The sequence below is a fragment of the Lepisosteus platostomus genome, chromosome 1, assembly GCF_059453375.1.
Source record: "Lepisosteus platostomus isolate fLepPlt1 chromosome 1, fLepPlt1.hap1, whole genome shotgun sequence".
In the NCBI taxonomy this organism is placed as follows: domain Eukaryota; kingdom Metazoa; phylum Chordata; class Actinopteri; order Semionotiformes; family Lepisosteidae; genus Lepisosteus; species Lepisosteus platostomus.
The window spans coordinates 60987775-61007636 of NC_142611.1; the positions used below are offsets into that span (position 1 = coordinate 60987775).

At 33.4% G+C, this 19862-nt stretch overlaps 1 protein-coding gene across 4 annotated transcripts in view; it reads right to left on the reverse strand.

Annotated features, from left to right (window-relative positions):
• fstl5 (follistatin-like 5) overlaps positions 1-19862 on the reverse strand; it is a 281857-nt gene that overhangs the window by 37040 nt on the left and 224955 nt on the right. For all 4 annotated transcript variants that reach the window (XM_088633293.1, XM_088633292.1, XM_088633295.1 and 1 more), the window contains 2 exons: positions 15624-15785; positions 9386-9520 (listed from right to left, as the gene is read on the reverse strand). In XM_088633293.1, coding sequence (XP_088489419.1) covers positions 9386-9520; positions 15624-15785 — 297 coding nt within the window. The remainder of the gene's footprint in view (positions 1-9385; positions 9521-15623; positions 15786-19862) is intronic.

The window sequence follows — 19862 nt, forward strand, 5'->3', positions numbered from 1 at the left end:
TTGTGATAGCATATAATGTGAACATGGTGAATTGATAGCTCTTTTTGCCACTATGTGTTATTGGAAACCACCACAGCCTACACCTTAAAAGAAAAACATAAATGTTTTTGTATGAGTTATGTCCCTAAATAGTTTAATGCAAGTATCTATAATGGAAACTGGAACCTGTCTGTCACATTCCATTCTTTATGATATTAATTTGGTAGGCTCTAATTTATGCTGTCTAACTCTCTATTTTGTCGAAAAAATCTACTGCACAAACACCATTAAAAACAAAATCATAGTGTCTTACATAGCAAAGAATTGCCAACTTCAGGGTCTTCCATCTGGCTCAACAAGTAGACACTCACTTGGAGTGCAAGTCTATCACTAAAGTCCAGACATCACCAGTTTGGTATGGGTTATGTAATTAACCAACTATAACTTAAACTCCTTCAGGAGTGATGCGCAGCTTGTGCAGCTATGGTACTGCTGTGGTAAGCTTGGCTTGCAAGCAAGGGAAGCCTTTGTGAATTGGCAGGCACTTGTGAGCTTGCATTATTATAACTGAGAATTGCATCACTCCTGTGCTCACTGATAGGTTAGTTATGGGCATTGAGGGCACATATGAGAAACTTGGCTGTGACAGAGAACTCTGCAGAGAAAACCAAGCATGTTTTCATCCCTACTGTAGTGGTACAACAACAATAACAAACATTATTTTATACAGTTGATCAATTTTATATTATTTTTAATGAAAGAACCAAAATACATGCATACACCAATTTATACAGTAAAATAAACAAAATTAAAACTAGAGAATAAAGATGGGTTTAAGAACAGGGTTTGAAAGTGTTGACTGTCTGATATCTGATATACTGTACGTTAAGAGATCATTCCACAGTCTTGGAGAAACAAAACAGAAAGCATAGTCTTCCAGTTTCAAGAGCTTTGTATTGGAAACTAAAAGAAGGCCCGAGTTCAAACAAGGTGTAGGAAAGCCAGTCAACACAATTTCAGTCAAAGCTTTTATGTAATACTTTTGTTGCATCAATTTTTTAACACCATGTAAGCAGCATGACAGGGGCATTTACCGTAGTTCCTGATTTATGCCAGCACTCAAGCAAGCACAAATATGAATGATATCAATATAGAAATGAAAGCTGATGCCATAACTAAGATGAATATAACCCAACTGTTACCTATGGATACTAATATGTAGATTGCTGGACAAATCATTAAGACACATTTTAAATTACTACAAAACAGTTACCAACCTATATAATACTGTATATTGTATATTATAATTCACATTATATATTCAGCAAGATGGTATGATAGATATAGGGAGGTTACTGGTACTGAATATAATTATTTATTGTTTTTAGAGGGGAGAATACAACAGTACCATTTTTTATGAGGATCTGAAAAAGATTATAAATTTGAATTAGTTGAGCTACACAAATGTGTTGAAAGGAAAACTGGAACAGATATAAGACATACAAATTATAGTGTTAAATTTTTTAAAAACATTTTTTGATAAAGTGCATCTTGTTGATCACATTTAAAAAAATAAAATAATTGAATTAGTTTCACCCAGTGAGGCTATAGAGTCACAGCCTGCACTGCACAATGATTTCTGACCCTTTTCTTTTTTAGATGTTTTTCTTTTTTTTCCTGCTCAAAGGAAAAAGGTTTCCATTCACTAAAGTTTCAATTAGAGGGACACATAGGGTTTTTGCCCTTATTCTGTCACCACATGGCAATTGTATTGTCATACTTAACACTACTGGTGTAACCATATTATATAATTACTTTTCAGATTATGTATCTGTTACTGTATATATAGAGTATATAACTATATAGTGTGCAATTATATACACATGTTATGATTAAAAGTTACTACTTATCTATTTATCTTAAATTATACAGCCAGGCCTCTCAATCAGTTAAGGTTTTTTATAGTGCAGGTTCAGCCCTACAATTTAGAAGCCTTGTTTGTCCCTGGGCTACAGTATGTTATTTGTGACCTTATATGAGAAAATAATACCAATAAAAGTCCTTGACCAGGATTCCTGAACAAAAGCACAGAGAGACATATCAAGCTCCTCCTGCTCACTCTGCTTCAATGGCACTGTGGTACAATCAAATTATAAATAGCTGTGTCCTGTGGGCATGTTGGAGGAGTGTATGGAAAAGTCTTTATTCTCCCTGGAGAGTACCAGCTGTGTGATAGTAAATTGAGTTAACAATTTAACAATTGCCAATTCTAAATTGGGTGTATGTAAAAAAATCTTATTACACATATAATATATTTTGTAGTTAGAAATAAACATCCATTCACCCATTTTCTAGCCCACCTTATCCAGTATTAGGGTCAGAGTTGAGCTGGAAACTATCCCAGCAAGGAATGGATGCAAGGCGGGATACACCCTGGACAGGACACCAGTCCATATCGTGGCGATACAGTAAACCTTCAGTTTAATGGACTTCACTTTAAAAAGTCTGCTTAAGGGGACTTTTATGTATAAAATAAAAAATACCAAACGGTTCCTGCTGTCTGCTAGTTGGTTTAGACAATAGGCTTGGTTTATATTCAAAATAGTCAATATAAAATGTAAATGATTTGTAAAATATTGTTTAAGTACATGTACTGAACATTACTACACAGTTTGACATCTTTTGTACAACATACATTCAAACAGGACTAAAAGGTATGAATATGAATGGTGCCGTACAGGGGTAAGGCAATTAATATAGAGAATATAGTAGGTGAATAGCTGACAATGGGTGTTGTTTGTATTTTGTATGCTTCAGCATATAGTTTTATAAGGTCTATTTACAACACATAAAATAAAGACCTTGCAAATAGACAGTGTTGATTGCAATTGTTAAAAAAAAAGTCAAAAGATCCAAAAAAATATATACAGTATATGTACTGTATATGGATTTTATACAGTGTGTTTTTGCCTGAAAAAATGTAATTCATGATTTAACTTTAAATTTAACGTATAGCAATTACTGTCACTCTATTCCCCCCCCATTAGACCATTAACCTGTTCAAAACCTCTAAAGCATAATTGCGTATGGAGCTGCAATAGCATGTGTTGGCTGCAAAAGAACAGGTAAAGTTTCATTCTGTGCTGAAAGGCGAAGAAAAGAAACACAATAATTCAGCTGTGGAGCTTTCTTCAGGTGTGACTAAGAGTAGGAAAGTAGCAAAGAAATAAGGCATAAGAGAACAAAAGACAGGGTAGATAAGAAAGGGTGGGGAGCAGTGGGGAAATCTGCAGAAAAAACATGAGTACATGAGTATTACCATACCCTCATACCTTCCCCTTTCACAGGATGAGAGATATCTTCTCATCAAAAGCCTCAGTTTTGTACCAGGTCCCAGGATGACAAACCCAAGTTGACCTCAACTACTTTTGCTCCAGGATTTGCTCCAGCAGAATTTGCTAATGACAGCTCTTCACTCACAGCTGACAACGACACAGTTATTGATGCCATCAACAAACAGAGCTTCTGGCCTCCACCCTCAAGCTGTTGTCCAATTATTTTATCAACCAATTCAACCATCAAGCTTCCAAGACCCTTTACATACCCAGGAAAAACAGGTCTAACCTCACCCAAGGAGAAGTTCAGGTGCTCCAATCTCTCAGCAACAGAGGAAAATATTGTCATTAAAGCAGCAAACAATAGAGGTGTTGTTGTGGTGACAAACAGACTTCTATGTCAATGAAGCCTCCAGACAACTTACAAACACTTCCATCTACAGTCCTCTTCCACAGTATCCTACGACTATCTACCAAAAAGAAGTGGTCATCTCTCTTTTCATCAGTAATGGGGAATTACCCAGGAGTAACTGTCTCATCATTGAACATCCTCAGACATCCCAATTTTACCTCTTCCAAATATCCACAAACCAACACCCAAGGACACCCAATTGTCTCAGCATGCAACTGTCCACTATCAGCTCAGCCCCGCAGTAATCTACACTGAACACCTTCTCTTTCAATAACCTCTTTTACCAGCCGGTTACTGTATTTTCCACTGGCACCAGGATAGGACCAAGCTATGCAAATATTTTTTGTTCGCTGGGTAGAAGAGTGCTTCTTTACTTTGCTTTGTCCTTGACCTCCACAAGCGATACATTGATGAATGCGTCAGTGCCTCCACATGCTCTAATGACCAACTAGATGATTTCCTGCCTGATGTGCCTGAAAACTTGATACCCATCAAGCACTGTACTTCGTACTATGTTGTGTTTGAAAGCAATTGATTCATGACTCCCATACAGTAACAGCAGAATCATGAATGCTCGCAGGCAACTGGTCTTTCAAATGAACATAGAACCTGCTGCTTGGTCACAGAGACTTTTAGGGACAGCCGATTCCAGCATAGAGTAGGTTTACCTTACTTCTCAACATCTCATGAATAACATTACAAATCACCCTAGCATTAACTACATCTGCATTCGTCTTTTGCATTCTCACAAAACGTTATGGATTTTAGTTATGGACATATTTGGAAAGGATGCTTTTGTGAGATGAGCTGTGAGTGATTCTGTATAATTTTTTTTTTAAAAATGTCGTCTTTAACATACACAATACCATTACATGTAAATGTAATTACTACTGTATGTAGCAGAACTACACATCTGTTTCAGTGGGTTTCAAAACTAATACAAGTTGTTTTTGACATTTATTTTTCAATTACAAGATTACCTTGTCTGCAGTTAAGAAAAAAATCCTGCACGTCACAGGTGGGCAGTCTAATCTTTAGCTTTTATCTCAGTGAAAGTTAGGATAAAATGATCAATCCCAGCATTTAACTATTGGCTATAAATAGTAAGTCACTTAATTTTGGTCCTGCATACTCTGTATTTTATTCACTTTTGTGGTAATTGTTAATGCTGCTTGTAGTTTATTACAGGAGAAACATGCACATGTAATATAGTACCCTCTCTGATGTTTATGTGCATTTATAATGTTCATGTGGGTATGGTTAGCAGTGGTTATTATTATTATTATTATTATTATTATTATTATTATTATTATTATTATTATTATTATTATTATTATTATTATTATTATTATAGACCAGCTATTACTAAGCTGGTCTCTTCCCCTTTGTTACTTATTGTTGATCCTGGAAGCATTATTTCCATTGGGTCCTTAGAAGAATAGATTCTTCTAAGTTCCATTTTGTTCACACAATCCCACATCAACCTCTTTTGGCTCAACACTCAAGCTCTCTTTTTTTCACACTGTAACGTCTTTACTACTCAGCATTCAAGTTCCTAGAGGACTGAAGTTGGGTTCAGAAGAGTGGAAACAGAACGTGTACCTGCTTTCCCTTGGATATGAGATTGGCAATGTCTTTTCTTGAATAAATTAAAAAGACATAAGTATATATTATAACATTTCTCATATGTGGTAAACAATTTCCTTCAAGGTGCTTCAAGATAATTGAATAATTAAAGATATTTCTAAATTTACAAAAACATCTAATAAGAAAACATCATGTTGAAACAACTTCTACTAATGACAGATATTAGTATTTGATAATGAGTATGATTTAATTTATAAGACACCATTGTACTGTTTAGGAGAAAGCATAAGGATTTTATTATAGCAAACTGCCACCACAATTTATATATACCACAGTCTTTGGGCCCACCATGCATGCACTACTGCCTCAAAGACATGAAAAGAGCAGAAATCATTGCAATTCATGTAATTATTGTAATTTATGTGGCTGAACTAATTACTGTCATTTACAATTTAAATAATTATATGCATACTGTACAGTACATACATTATTAAATGCAGTTACTTGAGAGGTTTTGGTATTTTATTTGCTGTATTGATTTGATATATCTTGTTTGACTCTTTCTTTGTAAATTATATATAAAAACATAACATCTTTCAATGTATATATTTTAGAAAAAAGTATATACTGTAAGAATTCTATTAATAATATTCTTAAAATTAATTTATGTTGTTGTGAGATGGGATTGATTGAAAAAAACATGCAAAAAGCACTGAAAACGTTTTTATTTTTTGGCAGTAAAACTAGCAATAAATGAAAAATTATCATGTCAATCTCATGTGATTGAATTTTAAAACATCTGTTTAAAAATGCAATAAAAGAAAATGCATTACACTGAATTACTGGGAAACGCATTTATAAATTATTTATACACTACTAGTATTATAACTATTACTATTATAAGAATATAATAAAAATTATACTATATGGGTTTAACTCTATACTGCCTATAATGTATAGGCAGCATGATGCTGTAGTGGTTAGCATTAATGATTTGTAATGCTATGGACATGGGATCAATTACAGACAGTCCAAAGACATACGTGTAGTTTAAGTGTGAGAGTGTGTGTATCTGTATTGTGTCTGTCTGCCCTGCAATGGACTGGACATGGTGTGTCCTGCCTTGCACCCATTGCTCACTGGGATTGGCTCTGGCTCCCCCGCAGCCCTGAATTGGATGTAGCGGTTAGAAAACGGATGGATGGAAGAATGGTTACTAACTAAACAAGACTGTTCAGCCCATCTATGAAGCTGTTTGGTACCATTGCTTTTAAGAGTAATTGAAGAATAATAATAATGAACTCAGAAACGTGCCTGTGCTTATGGAATCCCCAAACCATTTTTGTGAAAGCACAATGTATTAATGACTTGTTTGAAATTCCCTATTACCTCTTCCCAGGACCCCTTTGAAAATGTGTGTTTAATCACAAACAACATGAACAAAACTAGGTATTCAGAAGGGCCATTGTGCACTACAAAAGACATGATAATGTGTATTTATATAAAATAAATATGAATTATGCAATTCATTTTACAAGCCATTTTATCAGAAACCATCTTCAAAACAGTTAAATTGACGTAATTGGAGCAAATTATATTCCACTCTTCAAGCTATTTTTTTTTCAAATTAATTTTTACATAGTGCACATGTGCTTTCACACAATATCTTCAAAGTTCTCCCAACGGTACAGCTTTTAACTTTTAACAAAATTCTATTATAATGCTCAACAGCCAATGTATCACCATAATAAATTGACCCACCAGATACTAAAAGAATGAAAAGCCAAGACCAATCCATCACAGTCCTACATTAAGATGTTGACAGCACACAACAGAGGTTGCAATCTTCACTTATATTTCTCCAGGCAATGACAGCATGAGTGAAGTGATATGAATGTGTCTGATCATTGTTATCTCAATCTTCCAAATATTTTACTGCAGATTCAATTACAATCATTAGCTCATCAGAAAATAATGCCTTATATGGAGTCTAATACTGTATGCCTCTCTCAGTAAGATGTTATGCAGTACTAAGCAACATTAATAAAATATATTTTCATTGCACTGTTTTCTTTAATCTACAATACTGGAATAAAAAAAACATATTTTTACCAGGTACAAAAATAAAATCGCACTTATAACTGCCACAAATTCTCTTTGGTATCATTAGGAAAATGCCCAAATCATTTTGAAGCTGGTATACTGACATTTTATTATACATATATTACAGAGGTTAATTAATTTTGCTGATTAACATCAGTAATGGGTTATCTTAACCATATTTATTTAGACAATCTTTATTTTGGCTCTCTTTTGGAATTACAATTCCTGAACCATGCAATATAATGTAATCAGCCAAATTCTGTATATCCAAAAAAATAAAGTTGGGAAAAAAGTATCACTATTCCTAAAGTTAACTTGCGCCCAAAAATATAGCCATGAGGCGCTGTGGGAGTTAACCCTAACCCAAGCTGGGCTTTAAACTGAGCAACTCTGTAATCTGTCTATGAAGCCCTCCATTCATCTGTTTTGAAAATGTTCCTCATATCACAAATTATGAGTCTAAAACCATCAAATCCATTGGTACAAATTCTTGTAAATTCATCTGCTTCAAAAATGTATCTTCTTTAGGGAAATTGTCAATCAGCTGCAAAAGGCAGTTAACATGGTTTTTATAGTAGATGACTATGTATTACATGGAAGCCTAGGGTTAGTGTTACAAGAGCTATAAATGTTTATAATTCTGCTTCTACTTGAAATGACAAAATTAAGAGAGTTTACCCAATGGACCAGGCTTTCTTAACACTTTTATTTTGGCTCAGTTTTGGAATTTCAATTCCTCAACTGTGCAATAAAATTATATTATTAGGTATTGTTAGGAAAATGACCAAATAATTTTGTAGGAAGTACACTGACATTTTATTATGCAGACATAACAGAGACTAATTAATTGTGCCTATTAGCATTTGTCATCCACAGTACAGATCAATAGGCAGTGTACTGTAAAAGTCAACAGTTTTGTTGCATATGCAGCCATCATTGAACATAATGAAAACTGTACGTTTGATAAACATGGCTGTGATTGCTGAGTATTATTGAAGTCTTACGTTTATATTAGATGGATGTTTGAAAAGGTCCAGAAAAGCGCTATATAAGTGTAAGCAATTATGATTATTAATATTATGATAATGATTATTATTATTATTAAAACAGCCATATCTGTGAACAAATCGTAAGCGAAACCAAAACAACCAAATGTAACTCTTAGCTCCATTTTGGAACCTACACTAGTAAATGTGATTACTGTTTCATAGTGCTGACAGAATATAGAAAGAAGCATACCCACATCTTCATATAAATTGCCTGGAAATTGTTCTGCACAATTTCTAGCTGTGATTTTGATTCAGACATGCTTTTTCTGATATTAACATGTTTATTTTATGCATACTTATGCTTATTTTATATGACTTTGACAGCATTCAAACATCAGACTCGGTCAATCTACAGTCAGTATAGCAACAGAATAGCAATTTCATATCAAAACGAGTTTTAGTTTAAACCCAGCTTTCATAGTTTTCATCAAATTTACAACTATGAACCTAGACATAGTATATGCAATGTTTTAGTGTGCATTATTACATTATTCCAGTATCGTTTTGATGTATCTTAATGACAGATAATACTTTGATTTTGTGTTTCATTTGAATTAAATAAATTCAATGTTTTTAATTTTTTATCCCCATTTTCATTACAATCCCTTCTATTCTCACTTGGAAAATATTTGTTTTGTAAAAGAGTGACAGCACATCACCAAATTGGACATTGCTATTCCCACTCTTTGTAGCCTTGTATTTTGTAAGTAAAATTTGGGATGTCAAGGATAATGAAAATCACTACTACAATAAAGAACACCCAAAGTACTCATGATGCTGGAGAAAGAGTAGTGCCAAATTTCACAGCAAACTGTTTCAAACAAAAGTAACGTACAGATTAAAATGTAAGTGGTTAGTTTATGATAAAAACATAAAAAATATGTAAAATACAGTAATTCAAAAAATCCCAAAATACATACGTGTCTTCCTAGCAGAATCCTCAACAAACAGAGATGAGATGTCTTCATCTACTCCAGCTTCATTTTTTGCAATACAAGTGTATGCTCCAGTATCTTCATAGCGAACATTACTTATGTGTACTTCACTTCCATTTGCTAGATAAAAAGGAAAGATACAATAAGAAGTCAAATAAGGATAAAAAGTTTTCACTTTAAGCAATTAATAGCAGTGGCTTTTCTTTTCTCAAAGTAACTGTTCTAACTATTGTGTACCCTATGCATCCTACAGTATATTGCTTAACAAGTCTATTGATGTGGAAAATGAAAAAGACATTCCTGTTTTTCCTTTATTGTGTCATTTACTGAAATACTTATGACGTGTTTCCTAAACTACTGGCCACATTTGTGTGTCCATAAAGGCTAAAATTGCCATTCATCATTGGTTTAAAATGAAGTCATATGCAAGATGTTCTTTCTCTCGATAAATTCCCAACCGAGAAAGCACGTGCAGTACAAATCAAATTAAGAAGATTTGTGATAAATACACACAGATACAGCAAGTATAATTAAGATCAATGGTTCTTTGATCGCATAATAGATCTTTATGACAAAATATACCAAATTAAGCTTCAATTCCTTTTTCTTTTGAACACATGGAGTCCCGAAAAATGTGCCAGATTTCCAAAAACTTAAATAGCTATTTTCAACCTATTTTACAATCCAAATGTTTTTTTTCATCAAAAAACTGATTATCACTGTTTTTAATAAGTACATGCTGTAGTTTATTTAGTAAAACAAATGATAAATGTAACATGCCCACATGTCCTCCTCTTTCCTTTGTCTAAACCCTCCCCAGGTGATAACCTATCCCACATCTCTGTCATCCCCACAAGTTTGTTTGAATTCCCATACCAGACACTGGAATATGACCCTAGGGTCCACATCACCTTTAACCAGACAAGTATTATTAATTCCAGTTTGATCTTGATACTGTATATCACTTAAGGTATATTGTACATGTCCGAATTCTACAAGCAAGCTTTTATTTTTTTGAATGGAGAATATACTGTACTGTAGCTAGCACATAGAGAATTATCATTTTATTTGTGTCATGTCAAGTAGTAATGGTCCCAGCTGATCCCAAAAGACAAGGAACAACCCAGGGGTCATGATATCATACCCAGGAGACATGTTCATAGTCATTGATGGTACTTTTATCTCAGTCAGAGAAGTCAGGACTTCCAGAATAATTCTCAGAATTTGTTCACATTTGTCACTATCATGTTGGAAGTTACAGCACCATAATCTTAACTACTCAGAGGTCAGTTCTATACAAAGCTTAATTTGTAGTGTTAGATGGTGACTTGGTCTGCTGCCATGAAGATAATTCTACCTTTCTCTATGCATGAGAAAGGCTGTCTTCCTGCAATCCAAACAAACCTTTATTATTATAGTGATATCTAATTCAAGATCATCTGTTTATGAGACAGCCTTCTAGTGTGTTTTTCGGGGACTGCTAATTTAAATTCTAATTCTTTAATTTTGCATTTAATTTGAAACCTGTCTATGTATCCCATAAATACTGGGGTCATTACACGAAGAGATGTAATGAGTTACTCTGTAGTAAAGTAATATTAAATTGCCATTTTGTCATTTAAAAACATAAACTCTGTAGGAAATATTTGCATACAGTAAAATGTGTTGTAAACTGAAAGGAATATTGATAGAATCTTTACATTGGAAAACTTTGAGAGCAAAGATTTCAATATGTAAATGAATTTACATACAATTAATTTAATACAAATTAATTTAAAGCCAAAGATAATTTAGGACTAGATAAAATATCTAGTAATAAGTTAGACATGCATCAAACATCAACTAGGCCAAAGACGGATGTAAATATACAATATCCACTCTGATTCTTCCACTGGATAACCAGTGCCTGAGTACCATGATTTAATTTATGAAAGAAAATAATTAGAGATTAGGAATATTTACTGTACACAGCAAACATTGTCAAACAATTTTCTTTTATAATTTTTCCATTACAAATTATGTTCCTTAGACTAATTTTCTTGATTCTAAGCAAAATATCTTTTTTATTTTAAACTATTCTCTTCTGATCCATCCTTTTAAAAAGATGTAAGACTGAAATATTGATACCTCATATTTTCTAATGCATTAACTTCTTCCATATAGCGTTGCCAGAATTTTTTTTATTTGCTAAAATGACTTTACAAGTTACTCTATTAGTCCAATTCATTTAAATGTGTCATCTCCTTTTAAAGGTATTATACTGTATGCATTTTCTTTATACATTAAGTTTTGAACATTCTGTGTTTGGCCATTTTAGATATTGAGACAAAATATTGCTCAAATACAGTATTTAATTCTAAGACATATGTTGTTCTGAACATATGTAGGTGATTAGGATCCTTGCAAAATACAATCCCTTAAATAAAATCTATTTGGCAAATTTTAATTCTGACAGATGCACTTCATATTATGATTGCCATGCTGGCATAGTTTAAGTTAAAAACATCCTTGATATTTGCCTACTTGCCTATTTGCCTACTATTATTAGAATTCATATAGAGTGCCTATAGAAAGTCTACGCACCCATTGCAAAGTAACACATTTTGTGGCCTAACAGGCTTCGATCAAGACATAACTCAAAATTTATTTCACCTTTATTTACACATGTAACACATAACCTCCTAGCAAAAGCAAATGCTCAAGCATTCAAAAACTTAGAAAAATGGTTTGGAAAAGTGTTCACACTCCAGAGATAGTGCTTGGTGGAAGCACCTTTTGCTTGAATTACTACCAGAATTCCTGTTTGGGCAGATCCTTACCAACATATCACATTTAAATTTGACTATGTTTGCCTCATCCTCCTAACAGAATTGTTCAAACTCAATCAAATTGCAAGGGGACCATTGACGGACTGTAACCTTCAAGTCATTCGACAGATTTTCAACTGGATTGAGGTCAGGGCTCTGACTGGGACACTCAAGGACATTTACCTTTCTGTTCTTTAGCAACTCCACTCTTGCTTTGTCTATGTGTTTAGGATCGTTGTCATGTTGAAAGGATCAAAGGCTTTCTTAAAAAAAACATCTGTATTTTGCTCCAGCCAGTTTCCCTTCAATCCTGACTGGTGCCCCAGTCCCTGCTGCAGAGAAACAGCCCAGAATGTTATCTCCGCCATGGTTTATAGAAGGGATGGTGTTCCCTGAGTGGAGTGCTTTCCTGGATTTTCACCAAACATAATGTTTTTTATTTAGGCCAAAAAGTTATATGTTGGTGTCATCAGACCAACAAAACTTCCACCTGTCTTCAGAATCTCCACTGTGTTGTTTTGCATACCTCAAATTATTTTTAGTTCGCGCTTTTTGAATAATGACTTTCTCCTTGCCTCCCTCCCATGCATCCCAAACCTGTGGAGAGCTTGGAATGTTGTTGGGACAGTTATACACTGACCTGTCTTTGACATAAAGGCCTGCAAGTCCTTCAAAATTCTAACTTTGAAAAGGATGTGTAGACTTTCTATAGGTATTTTAGATATAATTTGTGAATTTGATTGTTAAACATACAGTACAATATATTGATCGACAATAAAAAACACAACATTTTTCATCAATAATTCTTTGGGTACATACCTAATGTTACTGTACCTTCATTTATAAATAGCAATCAATATCTGTTGATTGTTTGAATAGTATAATTCCTTAGAATAACACAATATTGAGGTCACTTATGTATTCATAAAATAATTTATACTCATTTAATAAAATACCATATATTCAGTGTTTGGTATTTGATACAAATTAAATTGTCACAAAAATTGGTTGATTAAGAATCTATATAATAATTTACTTAAATATTTGACAGAATATATTATCATACCACTCAAGTCTTGCAAATTGTCTGGTTGCTATTGTCGTGAATGGATAAGACTCATCTTTGAGAAAGGTGGCCTGGAAAAATGAGATATCCAGCTTCAAAAATCAGCAGCCTACTGTAAGCACCTTTCCTGTGAGTAACAGCCTACATCCTCAAAGACAGGATCACCACACCAGTTCACATCTGCCACATCATTTTCAAACTGCAGTAGCTACAACACAAAACTTTACGGAAAAATAATAACTTGTACAGTATGTCAGTATAAAGATAGTATGAAAATTGACTGACAGCTCAGAGGTCATCGAGAGGTAACATGTTGACACCTGAAAAATAAAATCACTGTCTTCTTTAAGCTATATAACAAACAGTATGAGGTTGTGACAGAGAGATTGATAGAGCATTTTGCTCAATGATGTTTGCTTTGGACAGACCTGATGAGAGAGTGAATGTTATGCTGACTGCTGCATTATTCAAGCCAACCAGCAGAGTAGTGTAAGTGTAATTAGAGTAAGTGTGAAGTTTAGAGGAATATCCTTTTAACTTAATAACAACTCTGATGCAGCTCTGATCCATTTCTGATAAGAGGGCAATGTTACTGTTACTGTTCAGCAAACATTGATGAAGTTCTTGAGTCAACATTTTTTCATTCCTGCAAGCCAATCACAAATTGTTTATTTTCCAACATGAAATGCAATACCACCAGAATCACAATGGCACAGCTCCAAGGAAACCCTATTGAGGTTCTGCCATGGCCAACTTTGTCTCCTGATCTGAGTCCATTAGACATTCGGTGGGAGCAATTCACTAGTGCCATCAAAGAGATTTTGTGAAAAGAAACCTAATGAGGTGGCAGCAGTTGCATAGGAAAAGCAATGGAAATTACTATGGCAGAGAATCCAGAGGATGACCAGGTCTGTGATTCAATGTTTATTTTTATTTGACATGTATGATATACTCCTTTTATTCATTACTATAGATGAACAGACACAAAGTTGATTTTTCTAGAAATAAAGCCACATCTGTAAAAAAAGAATTCACTAATGTCTAGAAATACTGTACTAATTTTCTAGACATTTCATCATATCGAGTTCTGAACTACAATAGCTTCTGATTTTAACTATATTAACACTTTTGGTGCATTCAAAGCATTACTAAAACTTGCAATGCACAGTTGCAACCTAGAGAGATAAAGGTTTTGCTTGACTGTATTTGTGGATAAGTGGAGAATAGTGCTAATATCTGACATTATTTTAAAACAAATGAAACAGATCATTTTTTATTTTCTAATCCATGTGCTCTTATTTTAAACATCAATACATGCCATCATACATTTTTATCTTTTTGCGACTAAATTGTAAAAAGTCTCTATTTGTTAGTCAGCAACTATATCACCCTGCAATTCACAACTTGCCAGACACTGAAGCTAAGCAGATGTGAGCCTGGCCAGTACCTGGGTAGGAGTCCTCCTGGGAAAGCTAAGGTTGATGCTGGAAAAGGTTTTTGTGGGACCAGTAGAGGGTGCTCACCCTGTGGTTTGTGTGGATAAAAATGCCCCAGTATAGTGACGGAAACTCTATAATATAAAAAAGCGCAGTCCTTTGGATGAGACATAAAATTGAGGTCCTGATTCTCCATGGTCATTTAAAATTCAAGGTCATTTCTTGAAAAGAGTAGGGGTGTTACCCTGGTGTCCTGGCCATATGTATCCCTGGACTTTACCAATCATGGCTTCCTAGTAATCCCCATCTATAAATTGGCTTCATTACTTTGTTCTCCTCCCCACTGATAGCTTTTGTGTGGTGAGCATACTGGTGCACTGTGGCTGCCATCACATCATCTACTGTAGGTGCTCATAGATGGGAGTCTTCATTGCTCATCAAGCACTTTGACTAGAGTGTTCAGAAGTGTAAGGAATTAATATTATATTGTTACAATGCTACAGTGAATATTAATATAACAAATTCAAGGATACTGTATATACTAGCCGTCAATAGCCTCAGAAAACATTTACATTTCACTGCATATAAACTGTAACCTTAAGAAAAACTGCCAAACCAACCTGTGTAAACAATAAAGTTTAAAATAGTTAATTAATGTAAGTACAGTATAATTCATATAACAAATTAGTGAGATATATTTAGCACACTGAAATTGAGATTTCTGAAAGTGTAAGCTATCTTACTCTCTTCAATATAATCATAATAAAAATAATAAACTTTAAATAGTAAACATTCTCTCTTAAATATAGTGAATATTAGTACATAGTAATTAGTCATATTTAATAGTAAATAGTAAATATAGTAAATATTCTCTCTTCAATTTAGTAAATCAATAATACTTGATTACTAAATACCTTGCAATGTAAGCTGTTTTGACAGTTTTGTTGTTATGTCCATGCCATTCTTCAGCCATGCAAGCTGAGGATTGGGGATGCCTTCTGCATGGCACCTGAGGCTGGAAGTTACTCCTGGTTCTCTGGCTTGGCTACCTGGGTAGACCTGGATGACAGGGGGAACTTTGTGGTGGGAAAAAAAAAAACATGTACACATTAGAAACCCAGTCATTGAAAGCAGTGAATGCAGCCATTGATAAAGGACTAGGTATTCAAGTGTGAATGCCAAGTTCATTTTATTTCTTGCTCCACATTAACATAGTTTTCAATAGCACCAAGTACATTTGCTGCATCCTTTGTATGTAAGTAAATAGCTTTTTCTTCTTTAAAAAAAATAAGAACCTCAGTGTTAAAAAAGGAGAACTTCTATTGCATTTATTTTTAAAGCCCTTTTTTATTTGAAACTATAAACCAATCACGTGCTTCACAATATAAAGGCATATTGTTAAACTGATTAGAATATTTTCACAACAACAGCAAGATCTTATCATGATATCATATAATCTACCATGTTTCTGTTCAATACATTTATTTTAAAAAGTAGATTTTATAAGACATTTATAAAGCTGCCTTTGGTATTAACTGGTACATTAATCACCCAGAACTATACACTATCTAGAAAAATAGAAATAGAACATTTATTTTTAATAAGCTCCGTTGAGTCACAGAAAACTGTTCATTAGGTACAGTATTCATTAACAGACAATAGTATAATGATTTGGTTCTTTATACTTCAATAAGTATGTAAAAACACACTTTGATGCACAACCCAATTAAGTGAACAGAGGGTATAACCAGTGCCATCTGTTTTATCTCATGTGCTTAACCTGCTTGATTCTACTACATGCAGTTAACAAGTCTGTTGCAGTTACAATAATAATGAATTACAACTTTCACAAACAGTAAGGAAAATGTTGAATACAATATTCTCTGTTCTGAACACTTGTAAGGCTGATATGAGCCTCTGAGAGACCATCTGATTACAAAAAGAATAAAGATTTAATGTACAGTATATACTGTAAATAATACTGTATATACAGTGCATCAGAAGAAACATCACTTAACTCATATATGTTTTAGAGCAAAGTATAAAACATTCATACTGTATTATGATTTTGGTGTTTTGATATAATTGTGATTAATTAAAGGCTTAATTACATGTTTATCAATTATTTTTTATTTAATTATTAATAGTTGTGATACATGCAAGTCACTGTGACTTGCATGTACATGCCTATTGCATTAATCATATTAAAATCACCCCATTAGCGAGAGAGCACTGTTGAGATGACATAAACCATTGAATGTCAATCTTGGTAAAATTTAAGACAAAATGCAGAAAGGAAAAAAAAATGTCCCATTACATAGATATAACATTACATAGTATGTCTAAAAAATAATATGAAAAAGGAATTGTTGAAGTCCTGATACAATGAGTAGAACAAAGATATTGATAAGTATCTGATTTAAATAATAACCTGACAAACATGTTTGGTTGCAATTCAAATGCATCTACATCTATTATTTTATAAAACAATTTGTTTATACAGTATATCTCAATTACTATTTTGTTCAGTAATGTTTTTATGGAAGTGCTCCAAGTACAGTACAACAATTATGGTTCTCTGTTCTTCAAAAAGACTGTACTGTGTTTGTATATGCTATGAATATTACTTAAAAAATTCTCACTGAGACCCATAAATTACTTAAGCAGTAATATATTAATGTATGTTTTCTTATTACCTTGAAAAGAGATTGGTAAAATTAATTATTTTCCATGTGATGTCCAGGTTTGTTCACAGATGCCAACAGATCTTAACACATAGCCCACTGCACAGGCTATTATCTACTGTATATTGTTTTGAGAGTAAGATGTGGGAGATAGTTTTAAACTCAAATTGACCTGTCATTAATTAATACATTTGTACAATTTATATATTGTTTTAATCTAAAATAAATACTGCTATTCCATTTTAATGTGGTGATGCAAAGTCCATTCGAGCAGAAAACTATAAATATTCCAAAAGTATTAATTTTATCATATGCTATAAAGATGCAGATGTGATGAATCACTTAAGTAATACAGGAGCAGTGAAAATGACATGATCCTGGGTCAAACTGGTGGAAAAGATAGTTAATAAAGAATGAAATGCCTGGGAGCAAGCAGCATTTGATAGACCTGCAACATCAGCGTTGATAGAGGAAGTAATTATATTTCAGAATATACTGATATTTAGCGAGCCAGCTGCATCAGGAGAGTAAACTGAGTGATAAAGTTGTGCACCCGGTATCATTTTACTCATTGTGAGTATGAGAGAATGAATAGTGTTTGTGGTGGGGGCATATCTTTATTGCACAATTTACCCCCATGGTAAGGCTAGCTCATAAGAATATAGGAACGTTTTGTTTTTAAAGAAGCCAGGATACTGGCTTCAACAACATGGCTAGGACACCTTTTACATACTCCTGCCACAACTGCATCTTCTTTCATATTAAAGTGAAATATTTAACACTTCAATTTAAACCCAGATAAAGTAGGTGCTCTGTGTTGTTAAGTATATTACACTGGTACTCATGCTATTCTGTTGGGGAATTATAAATATTAAATTAAAAGTCATATTAATGTTTTTTTCTCACAGAATTACTTTCAATCCTAATTATTCTGTTAAAAAGAAAATTGTTTTATTAACTGACAAAAAAGTAATAATTTTCAGAAACAGAAGCAACATCTACGATTACAGAAACATTTATTTCTCTAAGTGCAGAAGATCCAGTAAAATTAAACAGTAATCTGAAACCATATAAAATATTTAGAAAAGACAGAGCATGTCTGTCAACTAGGAAATGTGTGACATGAACACAGTTAAATAACAGTTGGTCAAGATCCATTTATTTCAACACTAACAAAGTAGTAAACAAACAATTATTATTAAACCGGATTTACTTATTGCTTATTTCATTACTATTATACATTATTTTAGGTCCATATTTCATAATATACCTTTACATTTGGGAGACTGCAATTTGTTACCTGCAAAATTGAATTTCACTTTCAATTACATTAAATGTATTCTTACATTTTCCTAAAGATTGCAGCTCAATTTACAATCATTAAACTTTTTAAGCATATGTTAGAGAACAGCAACATGTTAATCCTTCATTTTGTACCAGAATGTAGGTGTAGGTGAATGAGAAAAAAAAAATCCAGATGAATATTATGAATATAAATTCTTCAGTATCAATCTGGTTCACTCCATCATCCTGTCAGAGCTTTATCAGATTCACACCACAGTTATAATTCTTAGCCATGATGGAATATAAGGTTTAATACCGCCATACTGTATATGGTTATGTGCAAACTTTAGTTTCTGCACCAATTTTCAATAATTCCTGTATTTTTCTGATCTTTATAAATTTTGCATATGATGCAACCTGAAGACTAGTTTGAGGGACAGCAGCAAATTGATTCTTACCTATCATGACTAGACTGGCATCAAAAGTTAATTCAGTGACAGTCAGATAGAAGATTATGAATACCTTAGTGTTTGTTAGAACAAAAGGGACATGCAACAAAATAGGGAAAATGTTCCGATGGTAATCAATTGCTGGGGAAGTTTCCTTGAGGCCAATTAATTTGTTTTCAACCAATTAAAAGGAGATCTTATCTTTAATTACATTTTAAATGGCATAAGTTGTGAGGTCATTGTTAATGGGAATACTGAATGTCATGGAAGGTCAGAAAACTGCAAAGTTTCATTAAATTCCTCAAGAGGTGTTAAGTGCTCCAATGGAACAAAGTGTTTAATTTAATGATGGACTCAGTATATTAAAGATGATTGAACTGAGAACAAATCTGTCCACTGATGACAGCCCTATGCTAGGAAGCCTGAAATATTAAGAAATAAAGTGAGAAAGTGACTTATTTGTGACCTTGTGTATTTAATTGAAAACAAACTGAATATTGAAACTGTTTATGTGTATCAAAACAGCATAATGATGATATTTTCACTGGTTGCTCCAGTTTCATCCTCTGACTTCTAAGAAAATTGGTCCTGGTGTGTGTGCATCTGTGTTTGTGTCTGTGTGTGCCCTGCGATAGACTGGCATCACGTCCTGGATGTATCCTGCCGTGATCAACCTCATCATTTTAAAAATAAATCTCTTAAAACAGATTGAAACAGATGTTTATATTATAAATCC